The sequence below is a fragment of the Nylanderia fulva genome, unplaced genomic scaffold, assembly GCF_048542155.1.
Source record: "Nylanderia fulva isolate GAGA-0341 unplaced genomic scaffold, ASM4854215v1 Scaffold476, whole genome shotgun sequence".
Lineage (NCBI taxonomy): Eukaryota > Metazoa > Arthropoda > Insecta > Hymenoptera > Formicidae > Nylanderia > Nylanderia fulva.
This window is the reverse complement of record NW_028190561.1, coordinates 31,615-54,993: the sequence shown is the minus strand read 5'-3', so window position 1 is coordinate 54,993 and position 23,379 is coordinate 31,615. Positions and strand designations below refer to the sequence as shown.

Here is a 23,379-nt window from a genome sequence, read left to right as displayed (position 1 = left end):
GATGACTTGTTGTTGGTCGTGGAAGGACAGAGCCGAGCGGAGTTGGAGAGAAAGGGTACTGAGTGGATGAGAATGGTGTACGAATGGGGAGTGAAAGTAGGTGTGAGTGTGTCTGAGAACAAGACTGTGATGATGTTGATGAAAGGTAGTATGGCTGGGACGAGGCCTCCCAATATACGAGTGAATGATAGATGCGTGAGGTATGCGAGGAGCGTGAAATATCTGGGTGTTTGTGTGAGTAAAAGGATGAACTACAGGTTGCATCTGGAGTGTCTGAGAAAGAAATGTATGAATGTGGTGAGAAAATAAGACGCGTGTTGAGAAGTGAGTGGGGTTTGCGAAAGAAAGCTGTGACTGTGTTGTATAAAGGTCTGTTCATGTCGTGTGTGATGTATGGAGCGAGTGTATGGTATGGAGTGATGAGATTTGAATATGCGAGGGAGCTCATAAATAGGTGCCAGCGAGTGGTGTTGAGTGCGTGTCTGAATGTATGTAGAACGGTCTCCACGGCGGCCATGCAAGTCCTTATGGGTGGCTTGCCGTGGAACCTGGAGTGCGTGAGAAGAGGAGTGTTGTATAAGGTGAGAAAGGGAATTAGTATGAGTGAGTATGATGTAGTGAATGATAGTGACTTGCGTGAGAGAGGTGTGGAAGGATGTATGGAATTGGTGAGTGAAAGGCTGTATGAGATGTGGCAGAATAGATGGAATAAGTGCGAGAAAGGAAGAGTGACGTATGAATTTATAAAGAATGTAAGGTTCGCGGGTGAGTGCCGAGAGTTCGAGCCTAGCTTGAGCCTGGGCTATATCCTGACAGGGCATGGAAGTTTGAATGAATTCCTGTATAAGCGTGGTCTGTCTGAGAGTGAGAGCTGTGCATGCGGAGCGGAGAGAGAGAAGTAAAAGCATGTGTTGGTTGAGTGTCCAATGTATGGTGATGTGAGGAACCTGAGTGAGTGGGGTGTGATTGTGCGAGAGAATGGCAGTGTGGATGAGAGTCGCATGTTGGAATGTAAGGAAAGGTATAAAAGTGTTGGTGTGTATGCGAAGATTGTATTTCAGAGAAGGAGGGCGATGCTGAAAGGAGGATAAGAGAAGCCGATGTTCCCGAGGAACATAGGCCGACCACTGCCTGGGAGGTGTAGGCCTCCGAAAGCTGGGAGTGGTCTCGGCCACGAAGATCCAACCAGTGATCTTGACTGGTACCACGGGAGTCGGGTTGCCCAGGGGGATTCGTCCCTCGTCCCGGCAATTGAGGTCGGACTCGTGGGGGTAGTGGTTGAAGCCGCATGCTAGTTAGGGGCTCTCGGGCCTCGACGGGTGAGCAGCGTATCTGCTCGGGCACCAGTCCTGCACAGCTGGTAGAGCGTTGGACAGGCGCTCGCCCCAACCGGTGGGTTGCCGAAGAGTCCTACAAACTCGGAGGCGCTACTGGTAGTTCCTGGCCTGCTGGAACGATCTGATTGAGCTTATCCCAATTCCGCACCCATGGGGGTCGTGTGATTAAGCTCTCTGAGCAGGTACCGCACGTTAAATCAACCACGGACATCTGTTCCTATCTACTTTTCCCCAGGAGGCTACTGACGATTCGACAGTAGTACGGGCATGACGCACCCGGGGCCCCGAGGTCCCTTTCAAGCCAGGATGGGAGGCATCGTGTCTGGGGCTGCATGGCCGCGGGGAGGTTAAGTTGCGCGACCGCAAACGATCCCCCAGGGCACCTGGCGCAACCTTTGTGGTATATAAGTCGCCTTACCCAGGTGATGGAGGCTCTGCCTGAGTCGACATTTTTTTTCCTGCCATACTCGTGGGATATACATGGAAAGAACAAAATTCAAACAAAAACACAAAAACTTGGCTGATACTTTGGTAACGACTAATGCTGGCACGAAAGTAACCGAAACTCTGAACGCCGAAAAAGAGAGAAAAAGAGAATTGCTGTTTGCGCGAAGGGGATCTGTAAGTAGAACACCACCTCCTTTGGGTAGTACCCAAAAAGACACTGAAGAGACGCATGAAGGGAACACAAGGCTGAGTGATTCTGAAAATGAGAAGGATGGATATGAAAAATTAGAACAGAGCACAGGAGTAAATGAAGTAGAGGAGATGATGGAGACAAAGGAACAGCTCGAGACATTCATGTTTAATGATAACAACAAAATAACAAAATCTGCAATAAAATACATATTGTCCAAATGGGCAGTACTAGAAAATAGACTACATAATGTAGTTTTAGAAAAAGAAAAATGGAAAGCTGCTTACCAAGCTGTTGCTGACTTGAGGCCTAAAGGACTCTCCTATGCCAATGTTACGGCAGGAACTCCAAGGACTGCTACAGGTGCTGTAAAAGAAAAAGAAAGGAGGTCAGATACTACGCACAAAGTAGTACTAATTAAACCTATAAAAGAAGACGAAGATGCGAGAACGAATAGTGAAATAAAGAAGGAGGTTATAAAGGAACTGACAAGTACAAATAAAAGGCTGAGGATAAAGGCAATAAGGCAAATGAGAGGAAAAGGAGTAGTGGTGGAGGTGGATGAAAGAGACGGGGACTTTGTGAAAAGAATAAACCTAACAACAAAGAAATTGAAAGTAGAGGAGCCAAGGAAAATAAATCCTACTCTTATAATTTATGACGTAGACAGGGAATATAAGTTTGAAGATCTCAAAGAAGATTTCATACTTAAAAACTGTGACGATCCGGATCCAATCGAAATAGAAGAATACAAAAAGGATTGTGTGGGAGTAACTATGACTCTCTTGGTCCTCAAAGCAACACGCTGCGATGGTACTTAGAGAGAGTCGTGGTTGATTCGTGATGCGCCAACGAAGTCCTCTAGTAAGGACCTTCAGCCTCTCACGTCCAAGTTGTACCTCCACCTCCTCGTAGTGCTCCCGGAAACGGCCTACTTTGAAAGTTTAAACTCGGTAGGTGTCGACTAAGAGAGTGTACAGCGAAGTGCGCCCCTAAGGGCTTCGGCCCATGCGCCTACGGTCATGATGAGTTGTGGGGCTAAGAAAGACCGGGGTTTCTTGAGGGGCTCTCGGTTGTCAATCCGTTTGCCCCCCTACACGCAGTTAATTATGGAGAGAAATTTGAATGAGAATACTGTCCCGGGTTCTCGGATGGCCCGGGGACTGCGTGCGAGTGCTCGCTTGAGTGAGAGCGCGAGAGGTGCGGAGGACCCTGACGGGGTCGCAGCTGGTCCGTCGCAAACCACTATAAGGACCAGCCAGGCTGAAGTGGACAGCCTAGAGGAGGAAATGGTCAGCTGTGAGCAGTGTTCGGCGAGGTTCCGGAACATGCGTGGTCTTGGTGTCCACAAAGTACGTGCTCACCCACTACAAGCCAACAGTGCTATCAATGTTGACCGCGTAAAGGCCAGATGGTCAGTTGAGGAAACTAGACTCATGGCACGCGCTGAGGCTGAAGACACCTTAGCCGGGGAGCTTTTCATTAACCAGTATTTGGAGACAAGGTTCCCCAATAGGAGTCTCGAAGCCATCAAGGGTAAACGGCAACAGGAGCCTTACCGAGTGATGGTTAGAGACTTCTGCCAAGAGATCCAATCGCGTCGCGCGATTGTGATCGATGAGGGCGATAGGGATGGTGCGGTGATGACACGAGCCGACACCATTCCTGCGGCCACTGAGGCTAGTACTGACGATCAAAGCGCACATCAGCCTTCCCCTGAACAAAGTTCTCAGAGACTGCGGGACAAGATACAATCACTCGTAGAGCAGAGTGCGGCGTTCCGTAGCTACGAGGCTGATACTCTTGCTGGCACGGCAAGAGATGCTCTGACGGCGGGGAGGGTCGACGTCTTGGCTATCAAAAGATGGCTTGGCATGATCTTCCCTCGGCCGCTACAAGTGCGCCCTCCGCAACGCGTTTCGGCAAAGAAGCACTGTCCTCCAGTCAAGCGAGAGAGCAGGGAGCAGAGGAGAAAGAGGGAGTATGTAATTGTGCAATCTCTCTACAAGAAGAACAAGAAGTCCTGTTTGTCGCGTATCCTCGAGGGCGACTCGGTGCGCGAGAGGCCGTCTGCTGTCGAATTCTTTAACTGCTAACGCCCCATTATAGAGGCCTCCAGCGGTGCGGATGGAGACATGACGGACTTGCGTGAGTCGTTTGGGGAAGCGGCACAGGCTGCGAGTGCTGGCCGGGGCCGTACGTCAAGTTTGAGAGGGATTCACCTCGAAGGTCTCGGCGATGGCGCTGCCACGGATCCAGTTTCTGTGGCGGATAAGACCTTGCTCTGGGATCCTATAATACCTGCAGAGGTAAACAGGATTTCCGTAAGGACTGGCACTGCGCCCGGATGGACCAGATTACGCCGAGGATGTGGAACGCTGTTCCTGCGATTCTTCGTGCGCTTCTGTTCAATCTGCTGCTCCTGGCAGAGACGATCCCCTCGTCAATCGCCACAACCAGAACGGTATTCCTTGAGAAGGGGGGTATGTCCGATCGGCCAGGTCCGACGGAGTACCGTCTTTTCAGCATAAGATCCGTTATAACAAGACACTTCCACAAGATATTGGCAAAGAGATTGGCAGCCCTCGACATCTTCGACAAGCGCCAAAGGGGGTTCCGGCCGGTGGACGGGGTATGTGAGAACGTCACAGTCCTTTCATCCGTGCTTTGGGACGCCCGGAGGCGTTGTCGTTCTCTGCATGTGGCGTGCGTTGATCTGTCGAAAGCTTTCGATACGCTGCTATTCATACGACTCTCGATGAGCTGGGGCTCCCTCGGGAGTTTAGAGAGTACGTAAGGGCTGTCTATTCGAATGCGCTGACCGAGTTGCAAGGGGTCAGCGCTGAGGAAGTGTCGGCCATCATGATTGGCCGTGGCGTGAGACAGGGTGATCCGTTGTCGCCCCTGCTGTTCAATCTGGTTGTAGATAGAGCACTAGGAATTCTTTCGGAGGACGTTGGCTATCGGTTGGGTGGCCGGCTTATCAATGCGCTGGGCTACGCAGACGACATTGTGCTCCTGGTCTCTACCAGAGATGGTCTGCAGGAGAACTTGACACGGCTTCATGACGCTTTTATGCGAAATGGGCTCGAGATCAACGCGAGAAAGACCGGAGTGCTGTCCATGGTGGCGTCCGGCAGAGACAAGAAGGTGAAGGTGGACACCACACCTTATTTCACCGTGGGGGGGAGCGATGATACCGCAAAGATCCCTGGTCGATGTCTGGACGTATCTGGGCTGCAAATACACAGGTGCTAGGGAACTCGCAAGCGATCCACCCTTAGCTCAGGCCATCGAGCAACTCACTAGGGCACCTCTTAAGCCGCAACAGCGGCTGAGGTTGTTGCGTGACTGTCTTCTTCCACGGTATTATCACCGATGGACAGTGGGTACGGTCTCGGCCAAAACCCTCAAGGGTAAGAATATCATCGTACGCACCGCGGTGCGACGATGGCTGCGTTTTCCCCATGATGTTCCTGCTGGATACCTGCATGCGCCGATACAGAGTGGCGGGCTTGGAATGCCTCTATTGAGAACTTTGATCCCAATTCTGAAACATAACCGACTGCAGCGGTTGTGTCGGAGTACTCTACCCGCAGCATGCGCGGCTGCCGAAACCACGTATGTGGCTAGGCAGCTTGTCTGGTGTGAAAACCAGATGCGAGTGCGGGGTCACAGAGTGACTACGACCGCTGAGCTCAGACAGCAGTGTGCGGCCTGGTTGCGCAAGTCGTGCGATGGGAGTGGACTCAGAGAGGTTGCGGCCTCCAACCTGAGCTCCTACTGGGTATCGGCTGGCGCCGATGCCATCCCAGGTGCCAACTACGTGCACTATCACCACATACGAGCTAACTGCATACCGTCTAGAGCGAGATGCTTCCGAGGTCGTGATGGGCGCGATAATCGCTGTCGTGCCGGTTGTCCCGAAACCGAGACGCCGGCTCACTGCGTGCAACGCTGCTTCAGAACGCACGGAGGGAAAATCCTGCGGCATGACGACCTATGCCGTCAAGTTGGTGGCTATTTACAGCAGAAGGGATGGCGCGTCGATGCGGAACAAGCGTATTCGACGTCTGCCGGCCGGAGGCGGCCCGACCTGACCATCGCTAAGGGTGGTGAGGCAGTGGTCGTAGACGCGCAGGTAGTGTCTAGCAAAACCGCGTTGGAGATGTCCCACGAGCGTAAGGTGGAAAAGTACCGGTCATGTAATGATCTGGCAGCCGCTGTGGCGGAGCGCACAGGAGTACCACGAAATAATGTTCGTTTTACCGCCATTACTATTTCGTGGCAAGGTGTCTGGAGCTCGCGAAGCGAGTCTGAGTTGCGGGGGCTGGGTTTAACGTCCGCCCAACTCCGAACGTTGACGACTCGGGTCTTGTGGGGCTCATGGCTGAAAACGTTTTAACGCAATGACATCGCGTTATAACGAGAGAAGACGGAACGTGGCCTCATCTAGTGGTGCATGATGGATGGCGCGTAGAGTTGGGGGCCTCCGCATCATTCGCGCGAGTTTGAATGATTGCGTGAATGGTCGAGGTGAAATACGAGCTGCCTTTAGCTAGCTCCGACCTTTACGATCCAGGGTGTTGACTGCGAACACCAACAGTAAACAGCTCTGCAATATCGCTGTCGGTGGCGACTTGGCGACTGTGATTTTGTAGCAGTCGTCGCGCACCGTAGGCGAAACAGCCAAATGCCTCGTCATCTAATTAGTGACGCGCCATCGCCACCCTCCCCTGACCCCTTTCCAGGCCCTTCTCGTCGGCCGCCCGCTGGGCCACGACGCCGCCCAACAATTGCTGCCCCTGTCCCTGCTCCCCGCAAGCCCCGCAATTCCCATGCCCACACTGTGATCGTGCGTTCACCACGAAGACCGGACTCGGCCTCCATCGCCGACGTGCACACGAGGCCATCGTCAACGAGGAGGTTAACGTCGAGAGGGTTAACCGCCAATGGAGCGACGAAGAGAAGCGCATGATGGCGAGGGAGAAGGCGCTTGCCGCGAATCGAGGCGTTAGGTTTATGAATCAACATCTGTTAACCGTCGTCCCGAATCGCACCCTTGATGCCATCAAGGGGATGCGTAAGAACGGCGGTTACCAGCGCCTCGTCGCGACGGCACTGGAGGATCTGGCAGCCGCATCATCGAGCGAGAGCTCGTTTCTCTCGGCCGGTGGCTCCAGTCCTCCGTCTCCCCTCGACCCATCGCCATCTCTCCCCACGGGTCGCCTGGCTCGCCTCCGTTTTCTCCATTTTCTCCCGGCTGGGGTGATGCGTACGGCAGTTTTGCCGGTGCTATACGCGCGCTCATCCCGGTTGTGGAGGCCATCCAGGGATGGAAGTCCCATATCCTGATCCAGATCGGATCAGGAATTCTGGATGGCCAGCGGAGGACCTGGGCCCGTGGGTATTGAGTGTGTTCCCTCCGACGCTTCCTCGTGTGCGACCGCCCGTACGAAACCGTGTCGTCAATCCGGATAGAAAAGCGCGCCGCCGAGCGGAGTATGCGCGCGTCCAGCGCCTCTTCCGTTCGAGCATGTCGCGCGCGGCCAAGGAGATTCTGGATGGTGCCACTGAGGCGGACGTGGTTCCCGGTGTGCGGCAGATGGCCGCGCACTGGGGCCCGTTCGTAGCGCAGGAGTCCGCTCCTGTCGCACCGGCTCCGCGTCTTCCACCGAAAGCGGAGCTTAGTGGCACCTGGTCTCCAATCTCCTGTGAGGAGGCGGCAGCCATCAACCTGCCCCTCAACTCGGTCCCCGGATTAGACGGCATCGGCGTACGGATATGGAGATCGGTACCAGCTTCCATCAAAGCTCTCCTCTTCAACATCGTGCTACAATACGGAGGTTTCACAGCATCGATGCTGGTGAGTCGGACGGTTTTCATCCCGAAGAGGGGGGAGTGCTCCCTGCCGAAAGATTTCCGTGTAATAGCGAACCTTCCGCTCGTGGGCGTCCGATAAGGGAGTCGCTCCGCTGACGACCTGTGCGTCCACCACAACGGCCTTGGGGCCACGCAGGCAAAGCAAGTCAGGCTTGCGTTTGCCCTCGGTCGTGACGTACGACGGTTCTTCTCTTACGGTCCAGCCCACGTTCCTCAGTCCTGACGCTAGGACTCTGCACACTGCGTTGTGCCTGAGGACGCGGCCACCATGGGTGCGGAAACACCCCTGGATGACGTGCGCGGCTGTCTCTGTTGAATTACAGCCTGCACGACATCCGGTGGCGTACTGCTCCCGCCTCACCCCCCTAGACGTACGTATACGCGTCGGGAGGGTATTGGCGAGAACATGCACGTACTGGACATAATCACGACCGGGAATGGCTTGGCTACCGTGATCCACCCACCAGGAGGACAGGTTGGACCCCGGACACTCCCGCAATTCGTATCCGTCGACTGACTGATGCAGTGACTTGATGCCCAGGTCCTCCGCTGGCCATCCAGAATTCCTGATCCGATCTGGATCAGGATATGGGACTTCCATCCCTGGATGGTCTCCACAACCGGGATGAGCGCGCGTATAGCACCGGCAAAACTGCCGTACGCATCACCCCAGCCGGGAGAAGATGGAGAAAGCGGAGGCGAGCCAGGCGACCCGTGGGGAGAGATGGCGATGGGTCGAGGGGAGACGGAGGACTGGAGCCACCGGCCGAGAGAAACGAGCTCTCGCTCGATGATGCGGCTGCCAGATCCTCCAGTGCCGTCGCGACGAGGCGCTGGTAACCGCCGTTCTTACGCATCCCCTTGATGGCATCAAGGGTGCGATTCGGGACGACGGTTAACAGATGTTGATTCATAAACCTAACGCCTCGATTCGCGGCAAGCGCCTTCTCCCTCGCCATCATGCGCTTCTCTTCGTCGCTCCATTGGCGGTTAACCCTCTCGACGTTAACCTCCTCGTTGACGATGGCCTCGTGTGCACGTCGGCGATGGAGGCCGAGTCCGGTCTTCGTGGTGAACGCACGATCACAGTGTGGGCATGGGAATTGCGGGGCTTGCGGGGAGCAGGGACAGAAGCAGCGGGTGTTGGGCGGCGTCGTGGCCTAGCGGGCGGCCGACGAGAAGAGCCCGGAGAGGGGTCAGGAGAGGGTGGCGAAGGGACGACAGGACCGGCGGCCCGAGGCTGCCGCCGGAGATTATATTTTTCTCTTCTTGTGGTGCCTGCCGTAAACAGACCCGAAGGGCTGGCAACCCCACGGACCCGGACGGAGCGTTGCCGCTCCGCCAAGCCAGAGCCCCGTTGGCCGCCGGGAGGTTGGTTCCGACGTTGCCCGACTCTCACCGCGAGGAGGTGGGGTTGGCGCATGGAAACCACCAAAATCGGCGGCTCCCTTAAGAAAGTCATAGTTACTCCCGCCGTTTACCCGCGCTTGCTTGAATTTCTTCACGTTAACATTCAGAGCACTGGGCAGAAATCACATTGCGTCAACACCCGCGAGGGCCATCGCAATGCTTTGTTTTAATTAGACAGTCGGATTCCCCTAGTCCGTGCCAGTTCTGAGCTGAGCGTTGAATGGCGGCCGAAGAGGACGACCACGACGGCTTGCGCCGCCACGGAAGCCTCGCAGCAAGGAAGATCCGCGGGAGGCCAAGGCACGGGACCGAGCTCGGATCCCGGGACCGGCGCGAGAACGCCGACCGTTCACCTCGCCCAGGCCCGGCACGTCAGCCCCGCTTCTCAGAGCCAATCCTTATTCCGAAGTTACGGATCCAATTTGCCGACTTCCCTTACCTACATTATTCTATCGACTAGAGGCTCTTTACCTTGGAGACCTGCTGCGGATATGGGTACGAACCGGCGCGACACCTCTACGTGGCCCTCTCCTGGATTTTCAAGGTCCGAGGGGAAGATCCGGACACCGCCGCAACTGCGGTGCTCTTCGCGTTCCAAACCCTATCTCCCTGCTAGAGGTTTCCAGGAAACTCGAATGCTTATACAGAAAAGAAAACTCTTCCCGGATCTCCCAACGGCGTCTCCAGATCATTTTGGGTTACCCCGACGAACACTCTTACAAGGGCCCGAATTGTATGCGGTTCCGCTGCCGGGTTCCGGAATAGGAACCGGATTCCCTTTTGCCCGACGGGCGTGTGTCTTTCGTATAATATTTATTATTATTTCTCGACACTCGAGTATATTGTACGCCGTCATTGACATAGGATTTCTCCTAGGCTTAGGATCGACTGACTCGTGTGCAACGGCTGTTCACACGAAACCCTTCTCCACGTCAGTCCTCCAGGGCCTCGCTGGAGTATTTGCTACTACCACCAAGATCTGCACCGACGGCGGCTCCAGGCAAGCTCGCGCCCAGACTTTTCTGCGCTCACCGTCGCGACCCTCCTACTCGTCAGGGCTTCGTGACGACGCGAGAGAAGACTAACGCCCGCTCCCGGTTGCCGCCCCACTTGCCACTGACGGCAGAGTATAGGCTCGACGCTTCAGCGCCATCCATTTTCAAGGCTAGTTGCTTCGGCAGGTGAGTTTTACACACTCCTTAGCGGATTCCGACTTCCATGGCCACCGTTCTGCTGTCTTAAGCAACCAACGCCTTTCATGGTGTCCCATGAGCGTCGAGTTGGGCGCTTTAACTCTGCGTTTGGTTCATCCCACAGCGCCAGTTCTGCTTACCAAAAATGGCCCACTTGGCACTCTGATTCGAAGATGCTCGTGGCTTCATAATTCAAGAAAGCCAGAGATCTCACCCATTTAAAGTTTGAGAATAGGTTGAGGTCGTTTTGGCCCCAAGGCCTCTAATCATTCGCTTTACCAGATGAGACTCGCGCGCGTTCCGTGCGGAACGGCCAAGTGCCAGCTATCCTAAGGGAAACTTCGGAGGGAACCAGCTACTAGATGGTTCAATTAGTCTTTCGCCCCTATACCCAGTTCCGACGATCGATTTGCACGGACTCCGCGGGACATCGCCGACCGACGCCAGCGCCGCTGACGATGAATCTCCCCGTTCGATCTTTTGGGTTTCTTAGGTTTACCCCTGAACGGTTTCACGTACTCTTGAACTCTCTTTTCAAAGTTCTTTTCAACTTTCCCTCACGGTACTTGTTCGCTATCGGTCTCGTGGTCGTATTTAGCCTTAGATGGAGTTTACCACCAACTTAGAGCTGCACTCTCAAGCAACCCGATTCTAAGGAGAGATTCTCCCGAGGCGCGCACCGGTCGCTACGGGCCTGGCACCCTCTACGGGTAAGTGGCCCCATTCAAGATGGACTTGGACGCGACGCGGCACCTCGGGATAAGCGGATCCTTTCGAACACCACATTTCTCTGCGGCGGAACCGCGGGATTCGGTGCTGGGCTCTTTCCTGTTCGCTTGCCGCTACTAAGGAAATCCTGGTCAGTTTCTTTTCCTCCGCTTAATAATATGCTTAAATTCAGCGGGTAATCTCGCCTGCTCTGAGGTCGTCGCATAGTGAGTTTTCGTAGCCGTTTGCCTCCTCCGCGTTGCTCATTGTCGTCTCTCCTCTATAATATATAAGAGGGAGAGAGAGAGAGCGTCGACGAGAGAGCAGCAGCGGCAGCACACGAAATACGCGAGAAGGCAAATCGCCGGGGCGCTAACCGCACACACACTCGTTGGTGGTAATGGAGACGATATATCGCGGGGTTCGAAATTCTCGGCTCTCCTTTCTCTTTTATATACGAAATTCGGGCGGAATCGATTCGACGAGTACACGACGCGGCGCGCCGGTCCTTTTTTTTGCTTTACGAAAATTTCGTGGACTTGGACACGCGGTCGGCTCGCGATTCAAAACCCTTCTCCGTAAAGAGGTAAAGGATTACGAATGCTCTCTCCGCCGGACGACGACGCGCCGTATATTTCTCCGTAATACCGTTATGTGTGCGGGCAAGGGCGCTTCGGCATAAGACGCGCGAGCGCTATCGCACCGAGAGACGCGGCACAGAGTGCGAGAGCAGTCGGTCAGTCTGTGTGATGTACGGAGAGAAGAGACGGTGAGACATGCGCTACCTACTTTCGGGAGACAACGACGCACGCGCCGCTCTAGGGAAAGCGGTGCCATTCACCGCCCTGACCCTTTTTTTGGCCGTTTGTTGCTCCCTTCGCGCGCGCTCTTACTCTCATCCCATTTCTCCTCGGCTCTCGCGTACACACACGACTTGGATACACAAACACGCTCCCCCTCTTAATTCGCGCAGCATTCTCTGGACGCGCGTTCGCCAACGTTTTACACGCTTGTGCGCTTTTCTTTCTCATTATTATTTCGGTGTGTCATTTCAGACGACGCAAGGATTTGCGCCGCGGCTGGTCGGCGCGGCACAGACACCTCGGGCGAACGTCCAACGATCGCTCGTACGCTTATTGTAAGCGTTGCACAGAGCACAGGCGACGCGCGCGCCATTCTCTGGTCGCCCGCGTCGTGGCCGTGCGCGCTTTTCGGGCGCAAGCAGTTTAGGGGTACTAAAACGACTCTCAGCCAGGCGTGGTCCGGGAATTGTATCCGTGGACCGCAATGTGCGTTCGAAATGTCGATGTTCATGTGTCCTGCAGTTCACAAGTTGTGCGAGAACCTTCGATTTGTTTTAATTTTCCGCGCAGAGGCAAATTTATTTATTTATAAGTCGGCTCGTAGATACGAAGGAGACTGGATGCGGAGAAAATTGTAAAGGTGGAGAAATTCACTTTTGAGGCAAAGCAGTTTTATTCAAAACTCTCGCAGACAAGATTAAAACGCGGAAGTTCGCTCTAGAACGAGATAAATTCGCGCGATGCTCTTTTCGCTGATATACACGGAGACGTCTCTTCAGTTCAGACTCCTCGAGTAGACTCATTTTTGATCCTCGCGGAATTCGGCAGCTAAGGCTCATCCGATCGACGCGTGGCACACGTGCTGAAATCCTATTCGCGGACGATTGCCCCATCACGCTCCGAAACGCGAGACAAAGGCGAGTTTTTGTAGATTCCTCGCTCGCGGAATCGAAAACAACCGGAATAACATCTCGGCGTCGAATATTTTCAATTTCTACGATTAACCTTGCTTCGTCGCTCCGAAAATACGTGACAATTTTAAACATACCGCCCGCCTCGCATTTGAACGTATGCGAATATGCGAAATATAGCCAACGGTAGTCTTCAACGTACGTTGAAGACAATAAATCAATTTTCAATCAACCAAGAAATCAAACAAGAGATCAATGCAATAATTCCTTGCAATCGAATAACGAGGGCAAGTAATCAGAAGGTGAAAAAACCTTTTACAATTTTCGAGTAAATATTTCTAAATTATAAAGACGCTCTAAATTTTCAATAGGCACTGAGCCTTAGCAAATATTTGCCTCTTTCGGCTGTTCGAGCACGCAAATACAATTATACATGTTTCAAAATTCTACCGACAATGCGATGGGTCGAATAACAAAGTCATAAATGCGATACCTGGCTCGAAAACCACGCCGAAAAGGAGAATATTGCTTAACATAGTAGATTTTGACGCTAAATACATAAATCACACCCGAAATTTATCAAATAATTACAATCTAAGTTTAACGCAAGTACAATTTTCAAATATTGCTATTGATTGGCAGCCGGCACAGTAGCGTAATTGGTCGTTTCAGGATCGAGCTCGCAGTTCTCACCGTAACTACTCGCACGAGTCCATCCGAGCCGGGATGAATCTGCGTGACTCGCGCTAGGTTCCACTTGCTCGGAGGGAGCAAGGGATTCTTCAACAAGGCGAGTTCTCCTATGCGAAAACAAGACGTTTTTTCCGACCACTTACGCCGCTGCTGCAGGGAGTGCAAGTAGTCTTGTGACCACGAGCGCCAAATCTGTTCGACTAAAGAATGGACCATCTGCCATCGCGATAGTCGATTCGCATTACTTTCGAGCACTGACTCCTCCGGTATCACAATTATGGGGCGCCCGATCAGGAAATGACCCGGAGTGAGTGCCGATAGGTCACTCGGATCGTCGCTTAATGCCGCGATCGGACGAGAATTTAAGCACGCCTCGATTTGGCATAATAACGTCGCGAATTCGGCCTGTGACAGAGTTCGCGAACCGGCGACTCGTTTTAAGTGCGACTTGAGACTTTTGATTCCCGCCTCCCATAGCCCACCGAAGTGAGGAGCCGCAGACGGAATGAAGTTCCATTCAATTTTGTCATTTGCAAGGATGTCGTGCAGTGACGAATCCTTCATCAAGGCGCTGAACGCGTCGTTCAATTCCTTGTCAGCCCCGTGGAAGTTCGTTCCATTATCGCTATATAGCTTGGACGGCAAGCCCCTTCGGCTCACAAATCGCCGAAAGGCGGCGAGGAACCCAGCGCTAGAGTAGTCTTCGACTAGCTCTACGTGGATTGCTTTCGTGACGAGGCAGATGAACAAAGCTATATAATTTTTTCTGGTTTTTTGGCCTCTGCCAACGAACGGAGTGACTAAGAAAGGGCCAGCATAATCCACTCCCGTATGAGCAAATGGAGACGACGGATTGACGCGTGGAGACGGGAGGTCTCCCATGAATTGGCTCGAAAGTTTAGCCGAGTGACGTACGCAAGGATGCATTGTCTTATATATCCCTTGACGGAGTTTCGCCCTCCCATTAACCAATAATTCTGACGAAGGGTGCGCAGCACGATTTGAACTCCACCGTGGAGTGTACTCTTATGAGCTTGAGCGATTAGAAGGTAAGCGAGTTGTCGCGGCACGATTACGGGATGTTGCTCATCGTAGCTAAGAGCGGAGTGTCGCAACCGCCCGCCAAGCCGGAGTACCGAATCTTTTCCTAAGAATGGAGCAAAAATTCGAAGGGAACTCTTTTTTGAAATCGTGGCAGTCTTTTGCAAAGTTTTGAATTCGACCTTGAAAGCTCTCCGCTGGACATAAGACAGCCAGAATTGCTCGGCCCGTTTAAGCTCGTCGACGCTCAGTGTCGAATCTTTTTTAAATTTACGAACCTTTTCCTTCCGCAGTAAGGCGAGAAACCTGTGGACGTAAGCCGTCACTCGGACGAGCTTCGTCCAACTTGAAAATTTGTAAAGTAGATCCCACTCTTCTTCACCTTCAATGTGAAGAACTTTAGTTTTTCGCCGTTCAGCTGAAACTTGCTGTAGTTCATTAGTGGGTCTAGTATTCGTCATATCATGAATTGGCCAAGCCGTTGAAGGTTGCCGAAGCCATGGTGGTCCCGTCCACCATAGCGAATGCGACACTAACTCAGACGCGGATAGCCCGCGCGACGCACAATCCGCCGGGTTCTCTGCCGATGGTACGTGACTCCACCGAGTAGATGGCAAATTGTTCTGTATTTCAGCCACGCGGTTGGCCACGTATGTGTTCCACTTTGATGGGTGCTGGCGCAACCACGCCAGAGCTATTGTGGAATCCGTCCAACAATGGATCGGAATTCCAACTAACTGCAACGAATTAACAGTCCACTTTACGAGGCGACTCAATAACACTACCGCGTTTAACTCTAGACGCGGGATGCTCACGGTTTTCACGGGCGCGACCTTTGTTTTTGCTGCGATTAAATTTATTGCGAAGTCTGAAAGCGAATGATAGACGCGAAGATATACGACGGCGGCATAAACTCGATTTGACGCGTCAGCAAAACCGTGTATCTCTAGCGCGAGAGTTTGTGGACCTTGACCAGTCCACCGTGGAATTTTGATCATTTCTAATTTGTGAAATTCTGATACAAAATAATTCCAACGGGACGTTAACTCATCGGAGATGAGAGAGTCCCATTCGCAATGTAACAACCACAGCTCTTGAAGTATTATTTTTGCCACGATCACGACGGGAGCGGCCCATCCGAGAGGGTCGTAAAGCCTCGCGATAAATAAAAGAATTGAGCGTTTGGTAGGTCGAACTCGCGAAGCCGCGTACGACGTGATCTTCGGAAACACGTACACTGTGATTGGAAATACTGGGTCGGATTTCGCGCACGGAGTCATTCGCAAGGACACGCGCGACTTTGCGGCACCCGTGTGTGTAGGTTTCCCCGAATCCTTTGATTTGTAAATCGGTTCTTTGTCGCCTGGTCCGTATGGTTTGACAGAAAGATTCCGATATAAAACTAAAATTGGATCCCTGATCCAATAGCGCGCGAACCTTAAAGCGTCGGCCCTCAGCGGTGTGGATGTTCACCCACGCGGTTGCGAGGAGAACCGCGGGAGTCGTAAAGTCCGGCGGCTCGATTGTCTGGACGCTGGCCACGGCAGCGTTATTGGAACCGTCCAAGGCGTCGGACTTCGCATTCGTTTTCACGCTTGGTTTCGCAGCTTCCGAATCTTTTCTGACAGCTGACGATTGATAATTTTCGGAATGCAATAAAGAATGATGAGACCGACTGCAGTGGTTGCATCGCTGTTGGCTCGGGCAATTCGGCGAAATATGCCCCGAGCGCAAGCAATTAAAGCATACACGATTTTTGCGAGCGAGCTCATTTCGTTGTTCAACTGATTTTTGACGAAACGGCCGGCTCGCACTTTATCACGAAATGATTGCCTGAGCAGCATATGCACTTGACAGCGTGACGTTATGCATTGACGAACGCGGCTTGTTTGGCTTTTGATTAACACTTTCTCTTGAAACTTCCGCGAAGTCTGACAATCCGCGGATTCGAGTCGTAAGAAATTCATGAATATCTTTGTACGCCGGAATTGAAGTTATAGAGGAACACTTCAAGTTCCACTCGCTTCGCGTTTTTTGACAGAATTTTTGTGAGACGCAATAAACAAGCATATCGTCCCACTGAGCAACCGGTCGACTCAAATTCGTCAACGCGGCCAGCGATGCAGCCACCGTGTCTCCCAATCTCTTTAACTCGCCTACGCTTTCATGTTTCATAACGGGCATGCTCATGAAAGCATGCAAGTGAGTATTAATCAAGGTCGCCTCATCATCATATTCGGCAATTAAGAGTTGTCACGCCGATTCGTAATTCGGATCCGAAATCTTTAAATTATTTATTATTAAAGCAGCGTCACCGATGACACTTGTTTTCAGGTAATGAAACTTTTGAGTGTTAGTGAGCGTACCGTTACTAGCAACGAGAGACTCGAAAGTGTTCTTGAAGCTTTCCCATTCGGAAAACTTCCCCGAAAATTTCGGAAGCGTAATACAAGGCAACTGGAAACCATTATTATTACTGTCGCGAAACGAGGAGTCAGTGCTACGATCGAGAGAAGGCGGTGAAGAGACGCTTAATTTACTTATCATATCACGGAGCGTATCGGCCGTCTCGAGGTAGACATCCTCAGCGATTAGAAAATCTTCATCGACGAAGTAGGCAACCTTCGCCCGTTCATCTGAAGACGTAGATTGTAAAAGCTTGACGTGGAGTTCCCTGCAGGATGCCCAGAGCGACGTAAGCTCGTCCAATCGTTCTTGAATTTTTGGCAGGGTAATATTGACCTTAGCCAACTTCTTGTAATTCACGAGCACGCGTTTTACTTGAGAGATCGTGTCTAATTGCAACAGATCTTTTGCTGTCGACACATTTTTTTTTTTTTTTGAGCAATGTCAGTAGTACAGACGGAAAGATTCGCGGACGCTTCCTCTATCGAACGCGACGCGTATGTCTCAAGTTTGACTTGAGACCATTGATTATGTCAGGCGCGTGAACGGCGCGGACGGCAAGAGTTCGCGGACGACCTTGTTGTCGAAACGCGACGAATTTGTCTCAAAAGAGACCACTGAGTATGTCGGGCGCGTGAACGGCGCCGACGGCACGAGTTCGCGAACGACCTGACTGTCGAACGCAACGAATTTGTCTTAAATGTCACGTCCGGCCGTATAAATTTTTTCGTTTACTCCAAGTTCCTTAAACGCTATTTGAAAAGCGCGCCAAAGCCGGCCATGACGCTTAACTCCGCCTAGAAACTAAGCGTGGCGCTTCGTAGCGCCTAAGGATCTCCCACCACGGTGAGAGCCCCTACTCCGGAGAGTTCCCCCTCTCCAGGCCGCCGCAGGCCCGAGCCGCCGAAACGAAGGACCTCAGAGCAGTCCCGAATTTCGGCAGTTCTCTGCGCGACACCGAACAGTATAGTCGCACTCCTAAATTCTAACTCTAAGTCCAAATTTTAAATCCTAACTCTAATTCTAAAATTCTAACTCTAAGTATAATATTCTAACTCTAAATTCTAAGTCTAAATCTAAATTCTAATTCTAAGTTTTAGTCTCGAATTTTGTACTACTATACGAATAAATCAGTGTATTCATGTGTGAAAACAAGTGTTCAGTATTCTTCAAAACTTCCACTCCCGTGATAAAATATGATAGCGTTTAAATTTGTCATACGGCGTTTGAATTCAGAATAATTCAAACTGTGTTTGGAGCGGACCACCGCTCATCACAGTCAGAATTAACATTCTCAGCATTTGCCAAAATAAGGAATTGATAGTGAGGTCCGCCGCATATCAACCCTCCTTATTTGAGTAATCATTCAGAGGATGCATCAAATTCAATATGCCTAAGACGCGACGCGCAGGAAGGACGAATCAATTACGAAAACTAAACCGACTTTATCGCGAATCAGCGACCGAGGAATATTCTCAATTCCTCGGAGTGGAATATCAGGCCGATCCTGAATACGAGAACATTTTCAACATTAAAAATAATAACAACGACGAACTCCTACAGTGGAAGTGCATACCAATAACGTTCCAACCACGACGCCTGCCGCCGCCAAACATCCCAGTGAACGACCCTCGCCGCACGCACTACCTCCAAGTACGAGCCGACACGATCAAGAAAGTGCTACTAAAGGTAAGTGAAATTCACGTTAACCTAAGGAATCGCGCGTGTTAGCAAATTCAGAGACGCTTCTACCACGTGGAAGAGAACATTCTAGAAAAATCTCCGACGCATTTTTCCTCTTTTCCATCGTCACTGCGGAAGCTATAAAAAAAAGGTCGGGCTATAAAACTAGGGTCGACCACCACATGCGGTGCCACCCTCGGAATTCTAACACGGAAAAACGCAAATAGTTCAATCTCTTAAAAATCTTGTGTCTCAAGAAATAACTTCGTAAATCCGTACAACAAAGTAGTCATTTAAACAATAATCAATTGAGAACACTTTCGATTTACCAACATTACCGACGATATACCGACATACGTTCTTTTACCGACGTTATCGACAATATACCGACATACGTTCTTTTACCGACATTACCGACTATATACCAACATACGTTCTTATACCGGCATTACCAACCATATACCGACGAACGTTCTTTTACCAACGGGTTATCGACACCTTACTGGCACCTTACCAATGTTTTACTGAACAATTACCGACGGTTTTGCCGACGACTACTAACTTCTCGATAACTGCCGGGTTCACCGAAGATCTACGAGCGAATGACGCATTATAATTTGTTGCAAAACAAAATGTGCCCCAAATCACGCTCCAAAACCCCGGGAAAAACATTTTGAAGACCCTCGCCCCGGAACCCCCAAAACAACCGAAATAAAAATCTCGGGTAAAATTTTTCAATTAAACCAAAAGGGGGAATTGCCTTGCTTCGGCCCCAAAAACGTGAAAAAATTTTAAAAATTCCGCGCATTTTCCTTTTTTCCAATGGGCCTCCAAAACCCAAAAAAAGGGGGGAAAAAAACCTAGGGTAAAATGGGGTTGAAATTTTGGTTCCCAAAGGAAAAACAAAAATTAGTTCAAAAAAAATCGTGGAAAAAACTTCTTCCTCAACAAAGAGCAAAAAATAATCTTGGGGGAAAACCTTTCGTTTAAAACTTCCGAGAAACCGCCGCACCGCCGCCGCCCGCGGGGACGGTTTTTAAGGAAAACCAAATAAAATGTTTTTCCGGGATCCAATTTTTTTCCCCAAAATTTTTTTCCCCGGGGGCCCCCTTTCCCTTCCCCAAATGTTTTCCCCCCCCCGGGGGTTTTCCAAAAATCCTTTGGGCCCCCAAATTAAAATGACCTCTTTTTCATTGCCAAAACCCTTTCCCCCCCCTTGGGTTAACCCCTCCCCAAAAGGTTTTTTTTGCCTTTCCCCCACCCTATAACCGGTTAACATTCCCCATTTCTGTACCCCCATTCCTGAAAAAAACTTAAATTAACATACCTTCCCCACCATCGGGGAATTGGGGGTATTTCCGATAATACCCCTGGTATTTTGGGGTTTGCCGCCCTAGGGTTTTTGGGCCCACCGCTTTGCATCCTTCCCAATTTTCTTTTTCCCGGGATTAATTTCCCACCCTTCCCAACCCCCCCCCCCCCCCCCCTTTCCCCTTTAATTGACCTTGGGGGTCACCCCTACCCTTAACCTTTCCATCGCATTCTTTTTTAAGGGGGACCCCCCCTTCCCCGCAATAATTTCCCCCCGCCACCCCAAGTTGGGCGCCTATTAAAACGGAAAAATTTTTCCCAAACCCTTTTGCCCCAAACCCCCCCCTTTCCCCCCAACCCCTATTCCCACGAATTTCCCCCTTTTTCCTCCCCTCCCTTTTTTAACTTAACCTTCCCTTCTTTTTCCCAAAACAAACCAAATTTTCCCTTTCCCCTTTTTCCCAATTTCCTTTGAAAGAACTTGTTTTCCCCCCCAAAAACCCGCCCTTTCAATTCCCCGGGGCCCCCAAAATCATTTTTTGTTTTCCCCTTTTCCCGCCCTTCCCTCACTCAAGGCCTTTTCATCCCCCCAAGTTTTTTTTTAAATTTTGGGGGTTTTTTTTTTTATTCCCAACAACCTACTTTCTGGGAAAAAATTCCCTTTTCAAAGGGGCTTTTTTTTTTTTTTTTAAATTCCCTCGAAACTTCCTTCCCTTCCCCAAAAAACCCTCCTTTTTCCCTTAAAAACCGGGCTCTTTTTCTTCCCCGCTCCATTTTTCTTTTTCTCACCTTTTTCGGGGGCCCCCACAACCCTCCCGTTTTAAATTTCCCAAACCCCTCCGCTCCAAAATTGGCCCGGGAATTTTGAATTTCCCCGCTTAATCGCCCGGCCTCTCCTTCAAAAACCAAAATTGCCCTTTTCGTCCCTAAAAAATTAAATACTTAAAACCCCCCAAATTTACCTTCCTCGCCTTCCCAATTTAACCTTCTTATTTTTGTTTTTTTCCCCCCCCTTACTTCCCATTTTTTTCCCTTTTATCGCAGAAGGGGAAAAATTCTGGGGCCCCCCCCCCATTTTCCAACCCCCCCCGCCTCCCCCGGGAACCTCCCCAAAAATTTGATTGTTGTTTTTAATTTTTCCCCCCGCGGGGGGGGAAAGTTTTTTTAAAAAAAAACCGTCGGGGCCCGACACATTGGGACAGATAGTCAAAAATATCTTTCGATCCTTCCTTATTATACGGGGGTGATTCAAAACAACCGTTTGTTTTTAAAATGTCGTTTTTTCCTGATAAATTTTAAAGACGTTTTTTCCCTTTCCAAAAAATTTTTACCCGAAGTTTATTTTTTAAAATTTATAAAAAAAAAAATTAGTTGCAAATTTAAAGCAAAAATTTCCCGGGCGGTAATCGGGAGGGGGCCGCCCCCACATTTTTCCGACGCGGGGGGGGTTTAAGTGAGGCTCGAAGGTTTGGGCTTTTTTGTTACACGCGGCGTTTTGTGTGTGTGTTTTGGTGGTGTGTGTGCGTGTGTGTTTTTACCCCGTATACACACACCCCCACTCTCTTTTCTTTTCCTTTTACTGATTTTTCCCTTTTGTAGGGGTTTTTTTTGATGTCCTTTGACAAATTAATTTGTTCCCTTTGGATGGATACAACCCGATATTGAACACGTGACAAAATGAATGTGAAAATAATTTTTTTGTAAAAAATTTCTATTGACACTTTGACTAAAGCACTTGAAAAAAAAATTATTGTAATAAATAACTGATTAAAATTAAAAACACATAATACAATCTGAGAGAATTTTTCTTTGGGAATTTGGGCCCCTGAAAATTGGGTTAATGTAGGATAAAAAAGGGAGGGAAAAAATTTATTAAAAAATTCCTCAAATTTAATATTTATTTTTTCAAAAAAAATAAACTATCCCCAAAAAAATATAAAACATTTTTTATTAATTTTACAAAAACCGTAAAGAAAAATTAAGGAAATTTTTTTTTATATTTAGTTTGGAGGGTTTTTCCTTTTTATTTTTTAAAAAAACAGTAATTTTTTGTATAATATCAGTTTTGGGACACTGTATCGGGTTTTCCGACGCTTCGGCCCCTTTTTTGATAATTTATTGAATACGGTTTTAAGGTTCGATTGTCGTTCTTCAAAAAACAAAGAAAAAACAGGAATCGCGGACCCGTTAAAAGCATAGCTTTATCTTGGGTGTTTTAAATGTGTTTTTGGCTAACCTAAACCCTTTTTTTTTTAACCTGGGGGGAAGACAACCGATTCGGAATTACGAGTTTTGCTTTGAACTCGGCGGTGACACGCGCGGGGGAAATCGGGGATTCGTGGCCGGTTGACCTGTCGATGTCCGCTCGGGGGGCCAAAACAAAGTCGTTTTGGGTCGACCCTTGGGGTCCCGGGTTCGATGGGAAACCCAAGAACAATATATTATATATTTTTTTTTTTCGACAGTTGGGGTTTCCCAAAATTTTTTTAAAACATATCCCCCCGCCTGCAGGGAAAAAGATGCGAAATCTTTCCACAGGTTTGAGCCCGTTATAAGGGGCAAAAGGGAGAAAATCGATTTTTTTAAAATCCCCTGAATGCCCTTTAAAAGGGGCGAAACCTTATAATCTTCGCGACAAAACGTAAATATGTGACAACAAATAAAATTTGCGACAATGAGACACCCTTGCTTAAAAAAACTTTGCGAAAGTATTTATTTTCTCGAAATTTCGAGGGGCAAATAGGGAGGGAAAATTTTACAAAGGTCGCCCGTTGGGAAACACAGTTATCTTAAACCCAAAAAGACCAGCGAACAGTGTTTGGCAAACAAAACAAACTCTTCCCTAAATCTAGATTTAATCCATTAAAATTTTTCGGTTTTAAAAAGGAAATTTAAAATTTCACAATTAATAAGGAACGGCAAAGCAGCGTGAGGGTCGCTTGAACGAGGGGGACGCGGTCGTATGTTCTACCCGAACGAGCCCGTGGGATCCGGGGTGGATCGGGGAAAATCGAGCGATTTTCCCATTTTACTGGGGAGGGAGCAGGGGGTTTCTTTACGGGGAAAGCTCACCGACGCAAAAAACTCGCATTTCTTACCCTTCCCCTTTGCTTGTTGCGAAAAGAATCCCAAAATTTCAAGAGACCAAGCACGCCAAAACCCCCCCCTCGTGCTTTTGCGTTGACGGGGCTGCCATCGAGAGAGTAAAATTTTCGTTTCCCGCGAGAAATGATTTTTCCCGGGTACTGCGGTTATTGATGGGCCTATAAAAAAATAAACCCGGGGGTGAGTGTTTAAAAAAAATCGCCCCGGGTCGTGTTTTTTAACGCCAGCAAAAAAGGAGCGAATTGAGAAAAGGCCTGA

At 50.1% G+C, this 23,379-nt stretch overlaps 1 protein-coding gene and 1 pseudogene across 1 annotated transcript; both read right to left on the bottom strand.

The window, feature by feature from the left end:
* Positions 1-9,721: 9,721 nt before the first annotated feature.
* LOC146721435 (large subunit ribosomal RNA) lies at positions 9,722-11,365 on the bottom strand (annotated as a pseudogene).
* A 2,135-nt stretch (positions 11,366-13,500) lies between these two features.
* LOC114932961 (uncharacterized) lies at positions 13,501-14,502 on the bottom strand. The gene has a single exon (XM_029305364.2). The coding sequence runs from the start codon at positions 14,500-14,502 to the stop codon at positions 13,501-13,503; it is 1,002 nt and encodes a 333-aa protein (XP_029161197.2).
* Positions 14,503-23,379: the final 8,877 nt, after the last annotated feature.

Excerpts from the sequence above, each read along its gene's own strand:
- LOC114932961 (XM_029305364.2), bottom strand. The coding sequence starts at position 14,502 with ATGCATCCTTGCGTACGTCACTCGGCTAAACTTTCGAGCCAATTCATG.